The sequence below is a fragment of the Culex pipiens genome, chromosome 1 (genome assembly GCF_016801865.2).
Source record: "Culex pipiens pallens isolate TS chromosome 1, TS_CPP_V2, whole genome shotgun sequence".
In the NCBI taxonomy this organism is placed as follows: Eukaryota; Metazoa; Arthropoda; class Insecta; order Diptera; family Culicidae; genus Culex; species Culex pipiens.
Genome location: NC_068937.1, coordinates 18,702,398 through 18,722,100, shown reverse-complemented (window position 1 = coordinate 18,722,100; position 19,703 = coordinate 18,702,398). Strand labels below are relative to the sequence as shown.

Here is a 19,703-nt window from a genome sequence, read left to right as displayed (position 1 = left end):
TAAAAAAAAAAACATTTGAATTCTGAAATTTTTAATTTAATGTTTTTTTTAGTTCTTGTGATTTGAATTATGGAATTTTTAAAATGATCCACTTCACGCGAGTCCCACTTTTTGCATAAGGTCTTGTAGAATTTTTTTACTAAGTTAAGAAGACAACTGATCTAATTATAATAGTTCCTTCAAAAAGCACAAAAAAACTTGCGCAAATAGCTATCCAGAGATACAACAATTTTCGTAAAAAATCGAAGTAAACAATGTTTGGGTGATCGTTAAATTATCAAATTGTTCTTTTTTTTTAATTGTTTTTTTTTAATCCTTGTTTTTTTTAATTGTGGTAATTTAAAAGTGTTGAAATTAGGTATTTTGGAGTTTTGACGTTATGAAATTAAGACGCCACATTTTTTTAATTTTATGAAAAAAAATATCCAAAAAATCCATCAATTTTTTGATTTTTTTTTTTATTATTAACAAATATTTGAATTCTTAATTTTTTTTATTTATTGATTTTTGGAATTCTGGCAATTTAGTTTTTTGGAATTTTTTTATTCATAAATTCTGAATTGTTTTAATTGTTGTTTTTTGGATTCTTATTAAATTGAATTGTGGAAATTTAAAAGTTTTGAAATTAAGTATTTTGGAATTATGAAGTTATGTTATCAAAATGCAAAATTTTGTTTTTGAAGTTTATGAATTTTTTTTTTCGAGAAATCAATTAATGATAAAAAATTAATTCTCTTTATCTATTGTGACATTTTGGAGAGAACTTCATAATTTCATTTAAGAAATTTGTAATTTTTGAATTCTTAAATTTTCTTATATTTTAATTTTGGATTTTTGAAATATTTCAAGTGTTAAATTATTAATTTTTTTTGAATTCCCAAATTTTTGATTTTTGGAATTTTAAAATTATATTTATTTCCTTTATTTAATTTCTGTATTTTTTGAATAATTAAGAATTATTCTTAATTATAGTGGAAAATTAGTTTTGAAATAGGGTATTTAAAATTTTGAAGTTATGAAATTTTAAAATTTAAGAATTTTTGAAATCTAGATATAATCTAGAAATCGAAAAATTGAAAATTTTTGAATTTTAAAATATTAAGCTTAAGAATATAAGAAAATCTGAATTTAAAAATTTCAAGATTTAAAATTCGGTACCACGGTGCTCAAAATACCGTTATTATGAAAAAAAAATGCACTCCGAGATTTTGGGATCTATCGATTCCTTACACCATAGCGCATCTCTGTGCAAAAAATAAAAACATTCGCTGATGTAGTTTTCGAGATACAGCCCTTTTAAGATGTTACATCCGATTTTTAATAAGAAAACCAAAACAATCAATACAATTTCAGCACTTTAAAGAATATGCATTTCGAGATAATGATGTTTTTTGCTTCATATGACTGTCAAGTATCTCTGGGCCAAGTTTCAGAAGGTTTGCTGATGTAGTTCTCGAGATACAGCCATTTTAAAATGTTATTTCCGATTTTTTCAAAGAAAATCCATAAAATCAATACAATTTTTGCGCATTAAAGAATATGCATTTCGAGATAATGATGTTTTTTGCTTCATATGACTGTCAAGCATCTCTGGGCCAAGTTTCAGAAAGTTTGCTGATGTAGTTCTCGAGATACAGCCATTTTAAAATGTTATTTCCTATTTTTTCAAAGAAAATCTATAAAATCAATACAATATCAGCATTTGTAAGAATATTCAATCCGAGATAATGATAAATTTTGCTTTATATGACTGTCAAGCATCTCTGGGCTAGGTTTCAGAAGGTTTGCTGATGTTGTTTTTGAGGAACAGCCGAATTAATTTACTATTTCCGACTTTTAACGCCGATTAAATAGATTTTCTTTGAAAAAATCGGAAATAACATTTTAAAATGGCTCTATCTCGAGAACTACATCAGCAAACCTTCTGAAACTTGGCCCAGAGATGCTTGACAGTCATATGAAGCAAAAAACATCATTATCTCGAAATGCATATTCTTTAAAGTGCTGAAATTGTATTGATTTTATGGATTTTCTTTGAAAAAATCGGAAATAACATTTTAAAATGGCTGTATCTCGAGAACTACATCAGCAAACCTTCTGAAACTTGGCCCAGAGATGCTTGACAGTCATATGAAGCAAAAAACATCATTATCTCGAAATGCATATTCTTTAAAGTGCTGAAATTGTATTGATTTTATGGATTTTCTTTGAAAAAATCGGAAATAACATTTTAAAATGGCTGTATCTCGAGAACTACATCAGCAAACCTTCTGAAACTTGGCCCAGAGATGCTTGACAGTCATATGAAGCAAAAAACATCATTATCTCGAAATTCATATTCTTTAAAGTGCTGAAATTGTATTGATTGTTTTGGTTTTCTTATTAAAAATCGGATGTAACATCTTAAAAGGGCTGTATCTCGAAAACTACATCAGCGAATGTTTTTATTTTTTGCACAAAGATGCGCTATGGTGTAAGGAATCGATAGACCCCAAAATCTCGGAGTGCATATTTTTTTTCATAATAACGGTATTTGAGCACCGTGGGTACAGTAGATGTTCGGTAACTGGGCTCAACTGGGCTGCTTCTTAACTGGGCGCTTGATAACAGGGCCGTAGCCCAGTTAACACTTGTAGCACCAACGGGGTCAAAACTTACGCGAAGCACCAAGGGAGTCAAAAAATTCTACCGTCTACCTTATGTTATAATAAAAAAGGCATTTCCAACTTTTTTTTCAAGGGTTGTATGAGCCGGTGAAAATGCATTTCCAACTTTTTTTACCCCGTTGGGGCTACAAGTGTTAAAAAGCAGACAAACGTCAAAAAACCAAAACAACCCGAAATGACCGAGGGGTTAATGGATGCAAAAATCATGTTCAATAAATGAAAAAAACTTTTTTCAAAACTTTTATTTCATTTCAAGTCACAATTTAAGAAATATGAAGAGTAGGAATTGTAAATAAATTTGAGTAACTTTTATTTCTATATGTCATCTGTAAAATATTCCGCATCGGTGGTCCCCTCGTTATTTTTTGATCAGCCCAGTTAACGAGCAGCATTCGGTGACTGGGCATCGTTCTCAGTCCAGTTACCGGACAAGTACTGTATTTTTTTCATTTTAGAATCTCTGGATTCTTACATGAAATCGGAAAAAAGTTGTCCTGACGCTTCTTCAATTCCTGATTACGTATCCGAGGTTCATTTTTCGATATCTCGTGAAGGAGGGGCGGAACGACCCCTTTCATATTTGAACATTCGAAAAAAGACGTGTTTTTCAACAATGTGCAGTCTGAATGATGATGATGATGAACTTACTTGTGATCATTGCTGAGGTGCCGAATCACGGCCGCCGGCTGGAGAAACGTCTTGGAACACGACGGACAGGTGTACACGTACGTCGACGGCGTATGCTTCATCTCCATGTGCAGCTTGAGCGTCTGATCCGTATCGAACTGGAGATTACCTGAAAAAAAATATCATTAGTTCCCAGTTCAAAGAGCCACACTAGTTCGCAACTCACACTCCTGACAGGCGTGACTCCCGCTCGCTTTTCCTACACTCTCCCCGTCCCCGTCGATCGGCTGAAAGTACCGATTCGAGCGGTCACAAATGACGGGCAGCGCCGGCGCGCTCGCATTCAGCAGCACCTTCCCGTCCGGCCCGAGCACGGTTCGCTTCGTCCGATCGGACAGACTTTCCAGCTCGCCAATCTGGGCGCTCATGCTGCCGGAGATGGCGCCCTGCTCCTCCGTCGCAAGTCCCCGCACGGTCTGGTAGACGGCGGCGCTCGAGTTGGGCACGCGGTCCAGCTGGAGCAGGTGCTGCTGCCGGTTGAGATCATCCTGGGTGAGTTTGTGGTTGACCCGGTCGTAGTAATCGGTCAGACTCAGGTCGGCGCTAATTTTGTGCTGCTTTCGCCGCAAACGCTCGATAATACTGGACAGGTCCTTGTTGAGGATGTCCGCGTGGACCTTCTTCGCCTTCCGCTGGCTGTCCTGCTCCGCCTGCAGAATCGTCGACAGATCCTGATCGAGGAAGCCATCGTTCTGGAAGTGAAAGTGCTGCGCCACGTTGAACAACTTCCGGCAGTAGACGCGCTTGTGGGAGATGAAGTTGGTCAGACTACGGAACAGGTTCCGGCACACGCGGCACTCGTACAGCACGTCGCACTCGCCCGCCAGCAACTTCCGAATCTCATCCGTGCCAGCTTCGTACGCTTTGTGCGCCTCCAGGAAGCCCGTGACCGCCGTCACAATCGGCTTCCTCAGCACGCTCAGGTCGATCTGCTGCTGGTGCCGGTTGGTCGTCGTCGCCTGGCTGGAACCTCCGCCCGAGGAAGACCGCGTTGCGTCATCGTCCGATTCGACCGCGATTGACTTGCGCAGCTCGTCCAGGTGGGCCGCTTTGGCGCGCATTTTGGAATGCCGGTTGTGGTGTTGAGTGAGTGGTGTGGTGGCTCTAATTGCTGGTTTTAGCAGCGTGGTTCATGGTTTGGTGCGAGGTCGTCACGTTCGGAAGCGATGACGTGATGGTTGGCGGGTTCAGCAGATCGTCATTGTTATGTTTGATTCTTTTTTTTGCTGTTGCTTTTGCGCTGGTTGGAAGATCTAAAATAGAGAAAAGGAAATAATCAAAATTAACACCAATTTTAGCAGAAGATAATATAAGGGAGCGTTTTTTTATTACGTAACGCAAAAAATCACAACACGGTCACCGACCCCCCCCCCCCCTACTGTGTTACGTAATAAAAGAACGCTCCAGAAATTTAGCAACGAATCCCAATAATATTCAAAATATAGCTGTTTTTATCCTCAGGGAGCACAGATTATAATTTTTTAAGCTAATTTACACCTTCTATTTTCTTAAATTATGAACTGTTTGAAAAGCAATGATGATGATATTTGTGAGAGTTGGTGTTTTTTTCTAAAAAATCATAAAATCAGGGGGGGGGAAATCACTGAAATTTAAAATTTGTTTTTTTCAAATCAATTTTAATTCATTCAGCAATATCAGAATACATTATTTAGCTTTTAATTAATGTGTAAATCAAAATTGTTAACCGATAAAATTATCGTCGAAAATATTACCGTCTAACGATAACGATAATGGTTATCGTTAAAGTCGGGACATTTTTTTACGAAGCGAAATTTTGTTTTCATAAAATTATTTTTTTTTTGTTAAAAAATAACATTTTCACAAATTTATGAAAATTAAATACGATAAATACGGTATTTTGTAAAAATTTAAGTATAAAAAAACTATAACTATAATTCTCTACCAACTCACACGAAATCGGGAAAAGTTGCCCCGACCCTTCTTCGATTTGTGTGAAACTTTGTCCTTAGGGGTAACTTTTGTCGCTGATCACGAATCCGAGGTCCGTCTTTTGATACCTCGTGACCCTTCAATTTTTGAACATGCGAAAAAAGGTGTTTTTCAATAATTTGCAGCCTGAAACGGTGATGAGATAGAAATTTGGTGTCGAAGAGACTTTTATGTAAAATTAGACGCCCGATGTGATGGCGTACTCAGAATTCCAAAAAACCTATTTTTCATCGAAAAAAACACTAATTTTTTTTTTAAACTCTACCATTTTTCGTTACTCGACGTAAACTTTTTGAAACATGTCATTTTATGGGAAATTTAATGTATTTTTCGAATCTACAATGACCCAGAAGGGTCGTTTTTTTTCATTTAGAATTTTTAAATTTCGTGTTTTTCTAACATTGCAGGGTTATTTTTTAGAGTGTAACAATGTTCTACAAAGTTGTAGAGCAGGCAATTACAAAAATGTTGATATATAAACATTGAAGGTTTGCTTAAAAACATCACGAGTTATCGTGATCTTACGAAAAACAAGTTTTGAAAAAGTTGGTTTTCGTTGATTATGGCCGTTCATGGTCAACGACAGACACGGTCGACACGGATGACGAAACAAAGAGAAATTCAAAAAGTGCCTTTTTCAAAACTTTTTTTTCGTAAAATCGCGATGTTTAAAAATAAAAATTTTGATACGTTTGAAACTCATATTTCAAATTATGAAAATTTGAGTATTTTCGAAAAAATACTATATTTTGTGAAAATTTAAGTATTTTCCAAAAAAGACCCTAATGATTTGAAAATGCATAACTAATTTCGCTTCGTTTGGTACCCATATTGCAAATTTTGAAAATTTAAGTATTTTCGAAAAAATACGGTATTTTGTGAAAATTTTAGTTATCAATAAAAAAACTCCAATAAAGTGAAAAGCAAACAAAATTCTGCTTCGTTTGATACCCACATTGTAAATTTTGAAAATTTGAGTATTTTCGAGAAAAAAACGGTATTTTGTGAAAAAATTTGAGTATTACATTTTCAAAAAAAAATCTTAGTGAAAGCATTGAAAATTTAACATGATATTGTTTCATTCCCTAGTAACATTTTAGGTTTTAAGTAGGCCATGAAAGCCTATTTAGGTTGTATGCGGGTTTCCAGAACTTTCATAAAATCATAAAAATGTTGCTAGGGATTAAATCGATTTTAGAAAGATTTTAAAAATGAGTTATCGTCCATTATCGGCGATAAGATTATCGCCGATAGAATTATCGAAATGACGATAACGATAGGTTCTCGTTATCGAGCCTCGATAATTTTATCGTTAACAACCTTGGTGGAAATTTTCGAAAGTGAAGAAAGTAAGTTATTAAATAAGTTTTTGAATATTTTGAAGAAATTTATACATTTTAGAAAAGATTTCGTACAACAATCACTAAGAGCTAAAAAAAAAATAAGATTACTTTTCAAAACAACCAATGAGCTTTCCTATGTACATAGGACCTTAAGAAAAAGTAAGCGAGAATTAGTCAGGGTGACCACTCAAATCCCATTTTTAAATTCCCTACATTTTCCCGACTTTTCCAGAATCTCAAATAATAGGCATTTCTTTTCTAAAGAATGATTTCAAACAAAAACTCCGTTTTAAAAACTCAATATAAACCATCAATAAAATCTTAATGAATTCAAAGAAAATAAAACTATTGACAATTTAGCATAGCATAGCATTGGTGTCTACCCGTAGCTGCTACTTCGTTATTGACCAGGACCCTCAAACATTGCTCCGTGGACCACAGATGAAAAGTACCAATCATCACCACTTCGCAATTTCCAAAGGTCCCTATCGTGCTGATCAATACCGACGCCGGCCACGACGAGGTAAGATACGGGGAAGTGGATGGGAATGTTAGCCGATACTTGAGTGATGGGACCGCTAAATCAGCTGCGTCACCGACAAAGTATCACATGAGTTTTGAGGGGTTAGTAAGATGGGTATGAGGTCAGGATTCACTGTGGTAGGTGATGCGACCATGAGCAATTTGTTTATCGGTTGAAATTTTAAAAATCTTAGGCAGCCGGCTGTGGAAAGATACCTATCTAGGGATTTAAATATAGTATTTATTCGACCGCGATTCTCCAGAAATTCTCTGTCGGCGTGCCTTCCGATCAACGGTGATGTAGGAAGGGCTTCATTCATTAAAATTATTTTATATCATAAGCCTTAAAACATATTCGTCGACGTGCCTTCCGATCCTCGATGATATGGAAAGGACTTAATCCAGCAATACGACTTGCTTGTCTCAAAAAAAAATCGGATCGTTTTTTATCGAAAACTATATACAGAGAACAAAAAAAACTAATCGGCCAACGAACGCGCGAACAAAACAAAATTAAAAAGAAGAAGAAGCAAACCAATCACCCATGCTCTCGAACAGCGAAACAAAAGAGACGGAAAATATCTCGAAAAAAACAGGACTGCGCGTCCCCACAGCCACCGCACTACTCAATCTACTCCTCGCAGCACACAATACACGACAAAAATGCGAAACAAAAGGCACACAAAAGAAATCAATTTTCACTCCGAATACTTTTACGACCACGCGCTCCCTTTGTCAATTATGCACTCAAATAAAACTATTGACAATTTAACAACAAATTCCTCACAAAAAACTTTAAAAACAATTAGTCTTTGAAAAATATCCGAAAACATAATAATATTTGTAATTTCAATGCTTATTTTTAAAATTGGCAAAAGTATAGTTTTTGATACTTCGTTTCAACTGGAAATGACAAAAAGTTAAAGATAACTAAATTTAAAATTTTATTCTTAATGTTAAAATATGATTGCTGTTAATATTCTTTTAAATAATTGTGAGAATATCTAGGAATTCGTAATAAAATAATTATGAAGATTCCTTTTTAATTGTGTAAGTATTGATATAAAACTTTAGAATTAATGTTGATTTATTAAGTTGTCAGAATTTAACTGCTTTAATTTTTTTTTTCAATTAAAAAAACAGTTTGATGAGATTTTATGTTTTACCACTTCTTTTATGTGAAATGTTTGAAAGAAAAAAATCTTTTGCAATAACTTAACCCAAAATTTGTTGGTTTTCGATATTTAAGTTTTCTGATAGCTGAAAATCAAGCTTTATCTAAAATAATTTACCCACACTCACAAAAAATTCAAGGGATTCATTTGGAAAAAAATGACATGACTTGATGAATTTAGTTCAACAATTAGACATATTTACCACAAAAAAAAAATAAATATTGCCAAACTTAAATTGGAATCTTTTATCAAATAATCAATCAATGTGATAAAACGAAACAGAATCATACGTTAAATCGTTAAACAAGGTATTAAATCGTTAAAATTAGGCTCAATTTTTATATTAATTTTTCATTAACTTTATTGTTGTGTTAAGTTAGAGTAAGAACAAGAGGTAATGTTTGATAAACACAAATAAATAAAAACATTTGATTCATAAAAAAGTATTATACAATTCTGTGTCAAATACATCCATGGTTTATTAGTATTTTTAACGTCTTAACATTCCAAAGCCCAAGGCTCCAAAAAAGTTGGAACGGTAAATTCAACTCAATGGTTCTCGGGCATAACTCAACCAATCAAGATGATTCTTCTTTTCAGTGATTTGTTAGGATGTCTAGATGATTCTAGACCTTTGCAGAACTTAATTTGATCAAATCTGAATTTTTGCGATCAAAAACATCGTTCCAACTTTTTTTTTCGCGTGTAAAAAAAAATTCGCCGAAAATTCCGCGGAGGCAGTCGTTTAAAAAAAGTTGGAACGATGTTTTCGGTCGCAGAAATTACAGATTTGTTCAAATTAAGTTCTGCAAAATTTTAGGATCATCTAGACATTCTTACAAATCACTGGGAACAAGAATCGTCCCGATTGGTTGAGTTATGCCCGAGAACGGGCGTGTTGAAGTTATCGTTCCAACTTTTTTGGGAGGCTTGGGCGTCCGTGTAAGTTGGACATGCTTTGGGCGTTCCAGTGTTAAAAAACCTTTTAATTCTCAAATAGATTGAAATAGTGAAAGTAACCTTTAATCCAAAATAAGTTACAAAAGAAGAATTTAGTGAGTTTGATTTGAAAATTGTTCCAAATATTACAAAATTATTCAAGATTTAAAGAAAAAATCAAGCAGGTATCCTTGGGATTCCCGACTTTCCCCGACTTTATGACAAAAAATCACAAATTCCCGACATTTTCCCGATTTCCCGACTTGAGTGGCCACCGTGATTAGTGAGTGGTACATTAAAACAAATATACAGTTCAGACTCGATTATCCGAAGCCTTGATTATCCAAAGTTTCAATTATCCGATGTTCGATTGTCCGAACATCAAATTTGAGTTCTGCGACCCCATTTTAGTCAAATTTAAATGATTGATTGCTTGTAAAATATTTTTTTTTAGATAATTTTATCATGGCCATTTTGGCCGCCATCTTGGATTTAAAAATTCTAAATCACATTAGAGTAGTTTGAGTGTCATACGAAAGCTCAGCAATCAAAAAAAGATGTGATTCGATTACCCGAAGTAAAATTTTGCCCAGGCCCAGGGAAAATCGAGTCTGGACTGTATTTAAAAAAGCACATTCCAAAAAAGAGCAAACAATGCAATCTTAATCCAATTCAAACAACCAGAACCTAGATTAACCCAACCCAACTTTTCTTGTAAAACAGCACTCCCCCAAATGGTCTATCTCCAATCTAATCTAACTTTGTGTTTGCCGCATTCCATCCAACGATAGCTCTTGCCCACTTCTTATTTAGCCGATCATATCTCTGAACGCTTTCCGTTTCAAATGCAACACACAGTTTCCTTTTGCTTGTTTTGAAACCAGGCAAATCTATTTCTGGGTCTGCTCTAGGTTTGTCTCTCCTCTCTGTTTTGTCTTCCGGTTCCCGGTTGCCTCCTTTATGTCTTCGTCGACTGACCTTGGCCACTTCCCCCCCCCGGGAGGGCACCATCACCACTTCCCGAATCAATAAATCCTATTTTTGGTGCCACAATGTGTGCCAATTTTGTATCCTTTTGGGATCCCTTTGGAACGCCTCGCTCTGCCCAGCATAATTGAGTCCGATCCAGGTCATTCGACCTGCAGAGCGAATTAGTGAATTATGCATGCTGTTTGGTTGTCACCCTGAACAAAAGGGTCATCAAGCTAATTGCTGTCCTTTTCCAGTGATCCTCAAACATTCTTGACTAGTTTCAAAAACAATTGCATTCTATTTTCTTTCTTTTAAACTGTGCTAACCCCTCGTTTGAGCACTTGTTTGCCACAGTACTGATTGCGGTCGATTCTAGAGAAGAAAAACAAAAACTGCTCACGAACCAATTAGCACATCGAAACTATAAATAGCACACCAGAAGAAATACACCGAACTCATCGATAGTGTGCAAAAAAAAACTGCTCGAAATTTGCAAACTCAGCCAAAGTTCCCTCAACTCACTTCCAGAACTCCACGGGCATGACTCATCAAATTTCCAGCTCAACAAATCAAGCAACAAGTGTTCAGAGCTCCGTTGAGACTTGAGTCTTGACGTGGCCCCCGTCTCCAACTTCAATGTCACGCCTTAGCAGCTCTTTAGTGTATAGCGCGATGTTCTGAGCCAAGCTGAACCAGCTCCACTTGTAGCGGGGTGGTGTTATGCAATTCGACTGCAACCTGGAAAATTTAATTAATCCACCGCGCTGCGCTCTTCGCGTCGTCGTCTTCCTTTTAATTTCCGACGAATTAGTGCACCCATTAGGGGAATTTACACGATTAATTAAACCCAACTACAGTGTACCAGCGTGGCGCGGTCACCCACAGACAAGAAGACGTAATGCTCTTTTCAACTCCATGAAACAAAAATTTAACGGTCGATTTGAGTGGTATGAAATTCACCACGGCAAATTTGAATTCACCACAGCTCAATTACCTGCGTTTGACAGTTGTTTGCACGCACACTGCTTAGAGGCCCTCACATTCACAACCAGATGAGTCGATTCAACAGTAATACACAGATTTTTGCTTAAAAAATGTTCAATGGTTTACGTCTGTTTGTCAGTGAAGGGTTCGTAAACCATTTTCATTTGAATCATGAACCCTCTCCAGATGCATCTAGAAGGGCTTCGATTTAAAAATTCGCCAAAAACAATTTTCAACGGATTTTTAATCTTCAAAAGGTATTGGAAAGTAAAACTCTCAAATTTTAAGAAAATCATCATCATCTCTGGAACCGATTCCGGAGCATCGGCAAATTGTATGGAGAAAGTTACGTAAAATCATATTTTGATCACAGGAGGCTGAATAAGCAAAAAAAAAAACAAAAAACGTCAACAAATGAAAATAAAGGCAGAACGAAGTTTGTCGGGTAAGGCTTGTGCTTTTATAAAAATAATGGGAAAACAAACAAAAAATCGAAAAATTTAAAAAGTTTTTAGAGTAGGCCTAAAACTACAAATAAAAAAACACAAAATTTAACAATATAAAATCTAGAAATACTAAAAATAAATGAAGAAAAACAAAACATGAAAAGTAAGTTGATCGTAGAGAGAAAGTTGTCCAGAATAACTAGGGTTAGTGAATTTTCACGAAATTCGTGAAATTTGAAGATTTCCGTGAAATCCCGTGAAATTAATAATTTTTTTCAAATCATTACATAGAAATAATAACATAATAAATTTTCAATCCATGAAGACTGTTTATGTTAATTTTATTAGTTTTCAATTGAAAGGCCATTTGAAAATATTTAACAAACCTTACATTTACATAATTTGATAAAAAAAATTACTACTCTCGAAATCATCAATAAGCTATCACAAGTATGATACCATCAATCATTTTACTTTTTGGCATAAGAATTCATACCAAAAAGTTTATTTTTTTTACAAATTTTGGCATGTTAATCAAAACTTGTTAAAATTGACTGAACAAGTATTTTGTGATAAGTTTTTGAAAGATCGCACAAAATTTTGAAATTGAATTTATTTCTTTTTAGAAATCAACAAAACAGAACGTTAATATAAAAGTAACATTCAGAAGAAACAGTCATCTTTCCTTAAGTCAATTTATAATGGACCGAAGGAGCAAACAACAAGAATAAAATGAAAAAATAAATTCCATTAGAGTAGAGAAAAATATTGAGGAATTGATTGCTAATTAAAGTAATAATAATAGTTTATAAGTTTCTCTTAGGAAACTGACATAATTTTGTAATATCTCATTGCTGTTATACCAATTTGTAAATTTAAAATTAGAAGATTCTAGCTTGGTCCATTCGAGTCTAAATGAATAGTATTTTCGATCCTTAAAATCACCTTTCAAGAACATTTCAGATTGTTGCTGAGTGGTGGATTTTGATTTTGAATAAAAATTTGGAGATTTCGTTAAATATTTACTTATTTTTGCTTCTTGATTTTTATTTTAGTTTTTGAAAAGTGAGAAAAAATGTTTTTACCAGGCAAAATGTCGCAGAAATTTCAAGTTATTTAAACCATTTTGGACAATATTGTTAAATCTTGCATTGATATGAAATTCAATAGAATGTAAAAGGACAAAATAGAAGCAAATCAGTGAAAACTTTTTAGCTATTTTATGTTAGTCGATTATATGAAAATACGCATGCCCTAAATTTCGTTTCAAAATTAAATAGAGAGCCCATCTATGGGAAAATTACACAGTAAAAAAAGTCATGGTAAAATTTCATCTAAAAAGGAGTACATCTTTTATGTCAGAAAAAAGCTTTAATTTTACCTCTAATAATGTGTAAATTTACATCTGGCAGATGCTAGGAAAAAATATATGTAATCCCAAAAAAATATCAATCCGGCGATGGTTATATCTACCTTACTAAGTCCGCGCCCCAACCCGCACGGCCATCTCGCCGCTGTGAAAACTGAATGATCAAAGCCAATCTAGCTCAATGTGTTTCGTACATTGTATACTGTATTTATACTGTTTGTTTTAAAAGGTGGGAAAACTCAGCAATGAAAAAATTTATTCAAGTTAACCTCCATCATGCGAAGGGTGCGTCAGCCATTCTTTGCAGAAGGTTCATGAAGAATAACATCGACGTTGGTCTCATTCAAGAGCCCTGGATAAATAATGGTAAAATTAAAGGAATTTCTGCTGTAATGGGGAAATTGTTATATGATGACAGTTCACCTAATCCAAGAGCAGCTATTTTGGTCAAAAATAATACTAAGTTCATACCAATCACTGAATTTATTTCCAGAGATATTGTTGCGATTCAGATGGAGGTCCCTACGGTCAGAGGTAATACCTGGGTGTGTAAAGCTTCTGCGTACTTTCCCGGTGATACCGATGAAGCTCCTCCAGCTGACGTAACAATGTTTATTTCTTACTGTAAAAAAATGAATAAACAATTTATTGTTGGGTGCGACGCCAATGCTCATCACACAGTATGGGGTAGCACTGACATTAACAGTAGAGGCGAAAACTTGCTTAACTTCATAACAACTAATAATATTGATATTTGTAACAACGGCAATTGTCCCACGTTTGTTACAACGACAAGACAAGAAGTCCTGGACCTCACGTTTTGCAGTGATGTTATTTCTGAAAGGGTTATAAATTGGCAAGTATCCGATGAAATATCTCTCTCAGATCACAAACAAATTGAGTTCGAATACAACGCTGGAGAAATGATAGTTGAAAAATACAGGAATCCAAAGAAAACCAATTGGGATGCATATAAAATTCAATTAAATGACTACGACTTTAATTCTGAGGATGAAATCCGTACTGTTACACAGTTAGAAAAAGCCTCGTCTGAACTAATTCTGGCTATAACCGATTCTTACAGGGCTAGTTGCTCAGTCCAACAAAGGTCCTCTAGTCGTGAGGTATCGTGGTGGAATGAGAAACTAGCTGTGCTACGGAAAGGTTCTAGAAGATTGTTCAACAGAGCAAAAAAAACTGGAGACTGGGTCTCATATAAAAGTGCCCTGACTAAATATAATAAAGAAATAAAACGATCAAAACGCAGTGACTGGAGACGTTCTTGTGAAAAAATCGAGGAAACTCCAATAGTCGCTAGGTTACAAAAAGCTCTTTCCAAAGATCATTCAAATGGTCTAGGAAATCTTAAAAAGACGGACGGCAGTTTTACTAAAAATTCTTCTGAAACACTGGACTTAATGATGAAATCTCACTTTCCCGGTTCAACTAAGGTAACAAGTGGTATGAATCAAGCCGAGGGCGAAAGACTGGCAAAAGATTGGTCTATACTCGCCCATAATAAAGCCTGTGAAATATTTACTCGTTCCAAGGTTGACTGGGCGGTGAGCTCTTTCAAACCATTCAAGTCTGCCGGGACAGATGGAATTTTTCCTGCTCTTCTCCAGCAGGGTAAAGATATTATCAATACTAAATTAACCAACATATTTCGAGCCAGTATCGCTCTTAGCTATATCCCAAAAGCTTGGAGAGAGGTACGGGTCATATTTATCCCAAAGGCGGGGAAAAAGGACAAAACAAGTCCCAAATCCTTTCGTCCGATTAGTCTTTCTTCAATTTTATTGAAAACAATGGAAAAAATACTTGATGACTTTGTAAAAAGGACGTTTTTGACAAAATTTCCTCTTAATAAAGCTCAATTTGCATACCAAAGTGGTAAATCAACCATAACTGCTTTGAATTGCTTAGTTTCTAAAATTGAGAAGTCCCTTAAAGCGAAGGAAGTAGCTCTGGCTGCTTTTCTAGACATTGAGGGAGCTTTTGATAATGCATCTCACAGCTCTATGTGCTCTGCAATGGAAGCGAGGGGCTTTAGATCATGTATTATCAAATGGATTGAAGCAATGCTTATTGAAAGGGAGATTTCTGCTGACCTTGGAGGAGATCGACTAGTAATCAGACCACGGAGGGGATGTCCACAAGGTGGAGTTCTATCACCTTTGCTCTGGTCATTAGTAGTCGACGACCTCTTGAAAAAGTTGGCGAGTCTCGGATTTGAATTGATTGGCTATGCAGATGATATCTGCATTATAGTGCGTGGAAAAATAGAAAGTGAGCTTTGCAATCGAATGCAATCGGCATTGAATTTTATTTCGAAATGGTGCAAAAACGAGGGTCTTGGAATTAATCCCTCCAAAACAGTCATTATACCGTTCACTAGACGAAGAATATTAGTATTACCTGATCTTTTTATTCGTGGAGTAACCATTGAGTTTTCTACTGAAGTGAAATATCTTGGTATTACTTTGGATAGGAAACTTAACTGGAATACTCATTTGAATAATGTATTAAACAAAGGAATTAATGCTCTATGGGTGTGTAAAAAAACTTTTGGGAAAAAATGGGGCCTTCGCCCTAAAATGATATATTGGATATATACATGTATAGTAAGACCAAGAATTACGTACGCCTCACTTGTCTGGTGGCCAAAAGTTAAGGAAAAAAAATCACAAGATAAACTAGCTAAACTGCAAAGATTAGCCACCATTTCAATAACAGGAGCTATGCAAAGCACTTCATCTGCCGCATTAAATTCCTTGTTAAATTTACTTCCTCTTCACAAATTTGTAGAATTAGAAGCATTTAAAAGTGCTTTATTAATGAATCGATCCACAAGAATTCAGGATAAAGAATTGACTGGGCACTTAGAGGTCCTTAAAAACTTTACTCTGAATCCGGCGTTAAACTCAATAGTAGACTGGATGCCGACCAAGGCAAACTATGACATTCCATTCACAGTGGACGCTAAAAGTCGCTACGAGTGGGATAATGGTGGGCCTAATCTTCGTCCAGGCTCTGTTGTGTTCTACACGGACGGTTCCAAAATGAACAACAAGACGGGAGCAGGAGTTTTTGGCCCAGGAATTGAAACATTTGTTTCAATGGGACAATATCCAACAGTTTTCCAAGCCGAAGTTTATGCAATAATTGAATGTTTGCACATTTGCTTTAAAAGGAATTATAGATTTGCTAATATTTGTATCTTTTCTGACAGCTTGGCAGCACTGAATGCTCTGAAAGGGTATACCTGCCAGTCAAGACTAGTATGGGAAGGAATCTATTTACTAAGGCAATTATCCCAAAATAACGCGGTTAATCTTTACTGGGTTCCTGGGCATTGTGGAATTCTAGGAAACGAAATAGCGGACAGCCTGGCAAGGAAAGGATCTGATGCCGACTTCATTGGCCCAGAACCTTTCTTTGGTGTTCCAGACTGTTCTCTAAAAATGGAGCTCAAACGGTGGGAAATATCAACAATACAATCTATTTGGAATTCTACCGATTCTTCTAGACAGGCAAAAAGATTTATCTTTCCAAAAGAGAAACTTTCTCGAGAACTACTAAAACTAGACAAAAAGAATTTAAGGGTGATCGCTGGTTTATTAACTGGTCACTGTCCATGTAAATATCACTTATTCAATATGAGGAAAATCCCAAACGCAATTTGTAGATTTTGTAATATTGAAAATGGAACATCAGAGCACCTGCTTTGCAATTGCGGTGCCCTGACCCAAAGTAGAATTTCATTTTTCGGAAAAGGGGTCTTACAGCCCTCCAATATCAATATATTCCGTCCTAGTAGGGTGATAGACTTTATAAAACAAGTCGTACCTAACTGGGACAAAACGCAGTAAACAGGAGCTGCCTCTCATCGTTCCATGATGTTGGGTTAACCTGATTTGCTATAAAAAAAGGGTCACACCACAATATTCCTCTAATTGGTCGCAGTGGTATCAAGGCTCAACAAAAAAAATAAAATTTACTGCATATAGGGTACATATACGATATACGAGATACGTAGAGGTACATTGGCTTTGATAGTCCATTTTTCACAGCGGCGAGATGGCCGTGCGAGTTGGGGCGCGGACTTACACCCAAAATTCAGAGTCGAGAGAATCGTTCTCTCAAAATATATTGTGGGCTCAGCGCCAAAATCGAGAGAATAATTCTACCAACTCACACCACCATAAAACATGAGTTCATTCGTTAATTGATACAATAAATCTCCAACAAGTGCCGTACATCGACATCTGACCACTCATTAGTCAGCAAGCTGTGGTGGCCGAGGCAGTTAAGTCATTGGTTTAGTATGTCAAAGGTCTCTTGTTCGATTCCCGTAGACGACACTTTTTGTTTTTGTTTTGACGGATGAACTTTTTTGCAAATGAACCTCGAGGGAATAATTCTCTCACCCATCTCGAGCTGTATTCTCTGTGTCCGTAAATAGTAGCACTATTCTCTCGACCCGAGACCATTATTCTCTCGGACGAGCGCTGCCCAGTTTTGGGTGTAGTAAGGTAGATATAACTATCGCACTATAAAGCTTTTTTCTGACATAAAAGATGTACTCCTTTTTAGATGAAATTTTACCATGATTTTTTTACTGTGTAGGAAATTAGAAAAAGTTTTCTTTGTGTCACTTTCGAATTTGGTGAAGAATTTTTATTAACATATTGAAAAATTATATATAATTTAGCATAAACTTGGCATAAACAGTAGTTTCTTTAATTTAAATGTAAGATTTTCAGGGTTATTTTTATAAAACATGATAAATCCTCACATTTTCAAGAAATTCTCACACTTAATCCTCTGGGTGGGACGAATTTGCTTTGCTTTTTTCTAAATTTGCTTAAACATGTTAAAAAAAAAAAAATGTCTGGAAAAAATATGCATCTACAATTACAACGACCAACAAAATTTCTGCGCAGGCTCAACTCGAGGAGAAGCATAAAGTTTGGGGTCCCCAGAAACACGTACACTTTGAATTTTTCAAAAAATATTTAGACAGGGCTGAATGGTTTTTCTCCAAAGTTTGTATGGAGAATTAGGGCGGTTCGTCGCTGTTGCATACAAGCAAAAATTGCATGCATTATATGGGAATGAACAGCACTAATTCTCCATACAAACTTTGGAGAAAAACCATTCGGCCCTTCCGGGCAGGCGGTAATAACAAAATTCATGCCATTTCAATAACAAATACTGTTAAAATAACAGAAAATGTTATGGAATCTTCTTGAAAAATCCATGTTTGAATAAGAGTTTAATAACAGTTTATGTTATCATAACAAAATTTGTTATTGGTCAGATATTGGTTGAAAGCCAAAACAACTTGGGAATAACATTTTTTATTATTGAAGAATAACTCCAACTGTTATTAGGATAGGATTATGAAGAAGCTAAAATAACAACAACAAAATAACAAAGATTTGTTCGAAAAATAACTAAAAATGTTATTAGTCTGTTATAACAATAACAATCCAATAACAAAAAAATCATAACGACAAATAACAAATCCTGTTATAAATAACATGAAAAATGGCCTAGTATTTTCAAATATCACAAAATGTCATATCCAAGTTATTTCCGTCTGCTCGGGCTGCCTAACTTAAAATAAGGTGCACGTGTATCTGGGGACCCCAAAGTTTATGCTGCCCCTCGAGTTGAGTCTGCGCAGAAATTTTTGCCTATTTTTGTCGGTCAGTGTTATTAACTTGGGTCGTCAAAACGTAACAAAGTTAACTGAATATATACAGATAACTTTGTCTGCCAACATTTTACCAAAGCGTGCTTTATTATTTATTCAAATATATCATAATTTTTTTCCCTAACGTGATAGAAATCCCTCTCAAGCGATCGATTGCATCAGAAAAAGTGCATTAAATTTTTCGAAGGAACAAAACCCTCCTCTTTGTAGTGTAGTGTAGTGCTTCGTTTTACTTCATGAACTTTGACATAATGTCTGGCACAGCATTGTACGCATGCACGTGTGTCGTCCCGCAGACTGGTTGGTTGTTCCTTTGGGTTCCTTTTTCTTTATGGTTTCGTTCGTTCGTTCGTAAAACCGGGACACGTTTTCCAATTAATAAAGGCAGCATAATAGCCTCCCCTCGGTGGATTAAACTCAATCGTGTCACACTCGGCTTCCCGATTGAGAGGTTGTAAATTGTGTTTTAATTTGTGTTTTAAAGATATGTTTGAAACCAAACTGTTTTAATTTTTTTGAAAATTGTGTGATTTTTTTTAATTTATTGGAAAACGTTTACCGTTGGAGGTCGTTAATTCAGCTCTATTGTGAAAAGGTCCTCACAAAACACCGCCCAACTTGGCAATATCTCCTGGTTTGGGCTGCTTCTGGCTGCCTGCCGCTTAACGAGAAGGAATTGCTGATGCTGGCTTGTCGTTTTCCAGATGAATGAGCCTTTTGGCCCCGGCTTGAATTACATCGTCGCAAACCATCAGCCAGGGCACAAGTTCTGCTGTTCTGCTCCCCCACACACACATAGGTCCTGCCCTTAAGCAAAGACAGCGGAGTGGAGAGCTTTGCCGAACGAAAATTGGCTTCTTATTCAACAGATTCTTTATCGCTTTTGTATTTTGTGGACGAAGAATGT

The 19,703-nt window shown here is 35.7% G+C and overlaps 1 protein-coding gene across 2 annotated transcripts in view; it reads right to left on the bottom strand.

Annotated features, from left to right (window-relative positions):
* The window catches only part of LOC120415602 (uncharacterized), a 71,503-nt gene that overhangs the window by 16,976 nt on the left and 34,824 nt on the right, over positions 1 to 19,703 (bottom strand). For both annotated transcript variants that reach the window (XM_039577195.2, XM_039577196.2), the window contains exons 2-3: positions 3,520 to 4,606; positions 3,315 to 3,462 (exon numbers count right to left, since the gene is read on the bottom strand). In XM_039577195.2, the coding sequence (XP_039433129.1) occupies positions 3,315 to 3,462; positions 3,520 to 4,414 (1,043 nt within the window). In that variant the 5' untranslated portion in view covers positions 4,415 to 4,606. The remainder of the gene's footprint in view (positions 1 to 3,314; positions 3,463 to 3,519; positions 4,607 to 19,703) is intronic.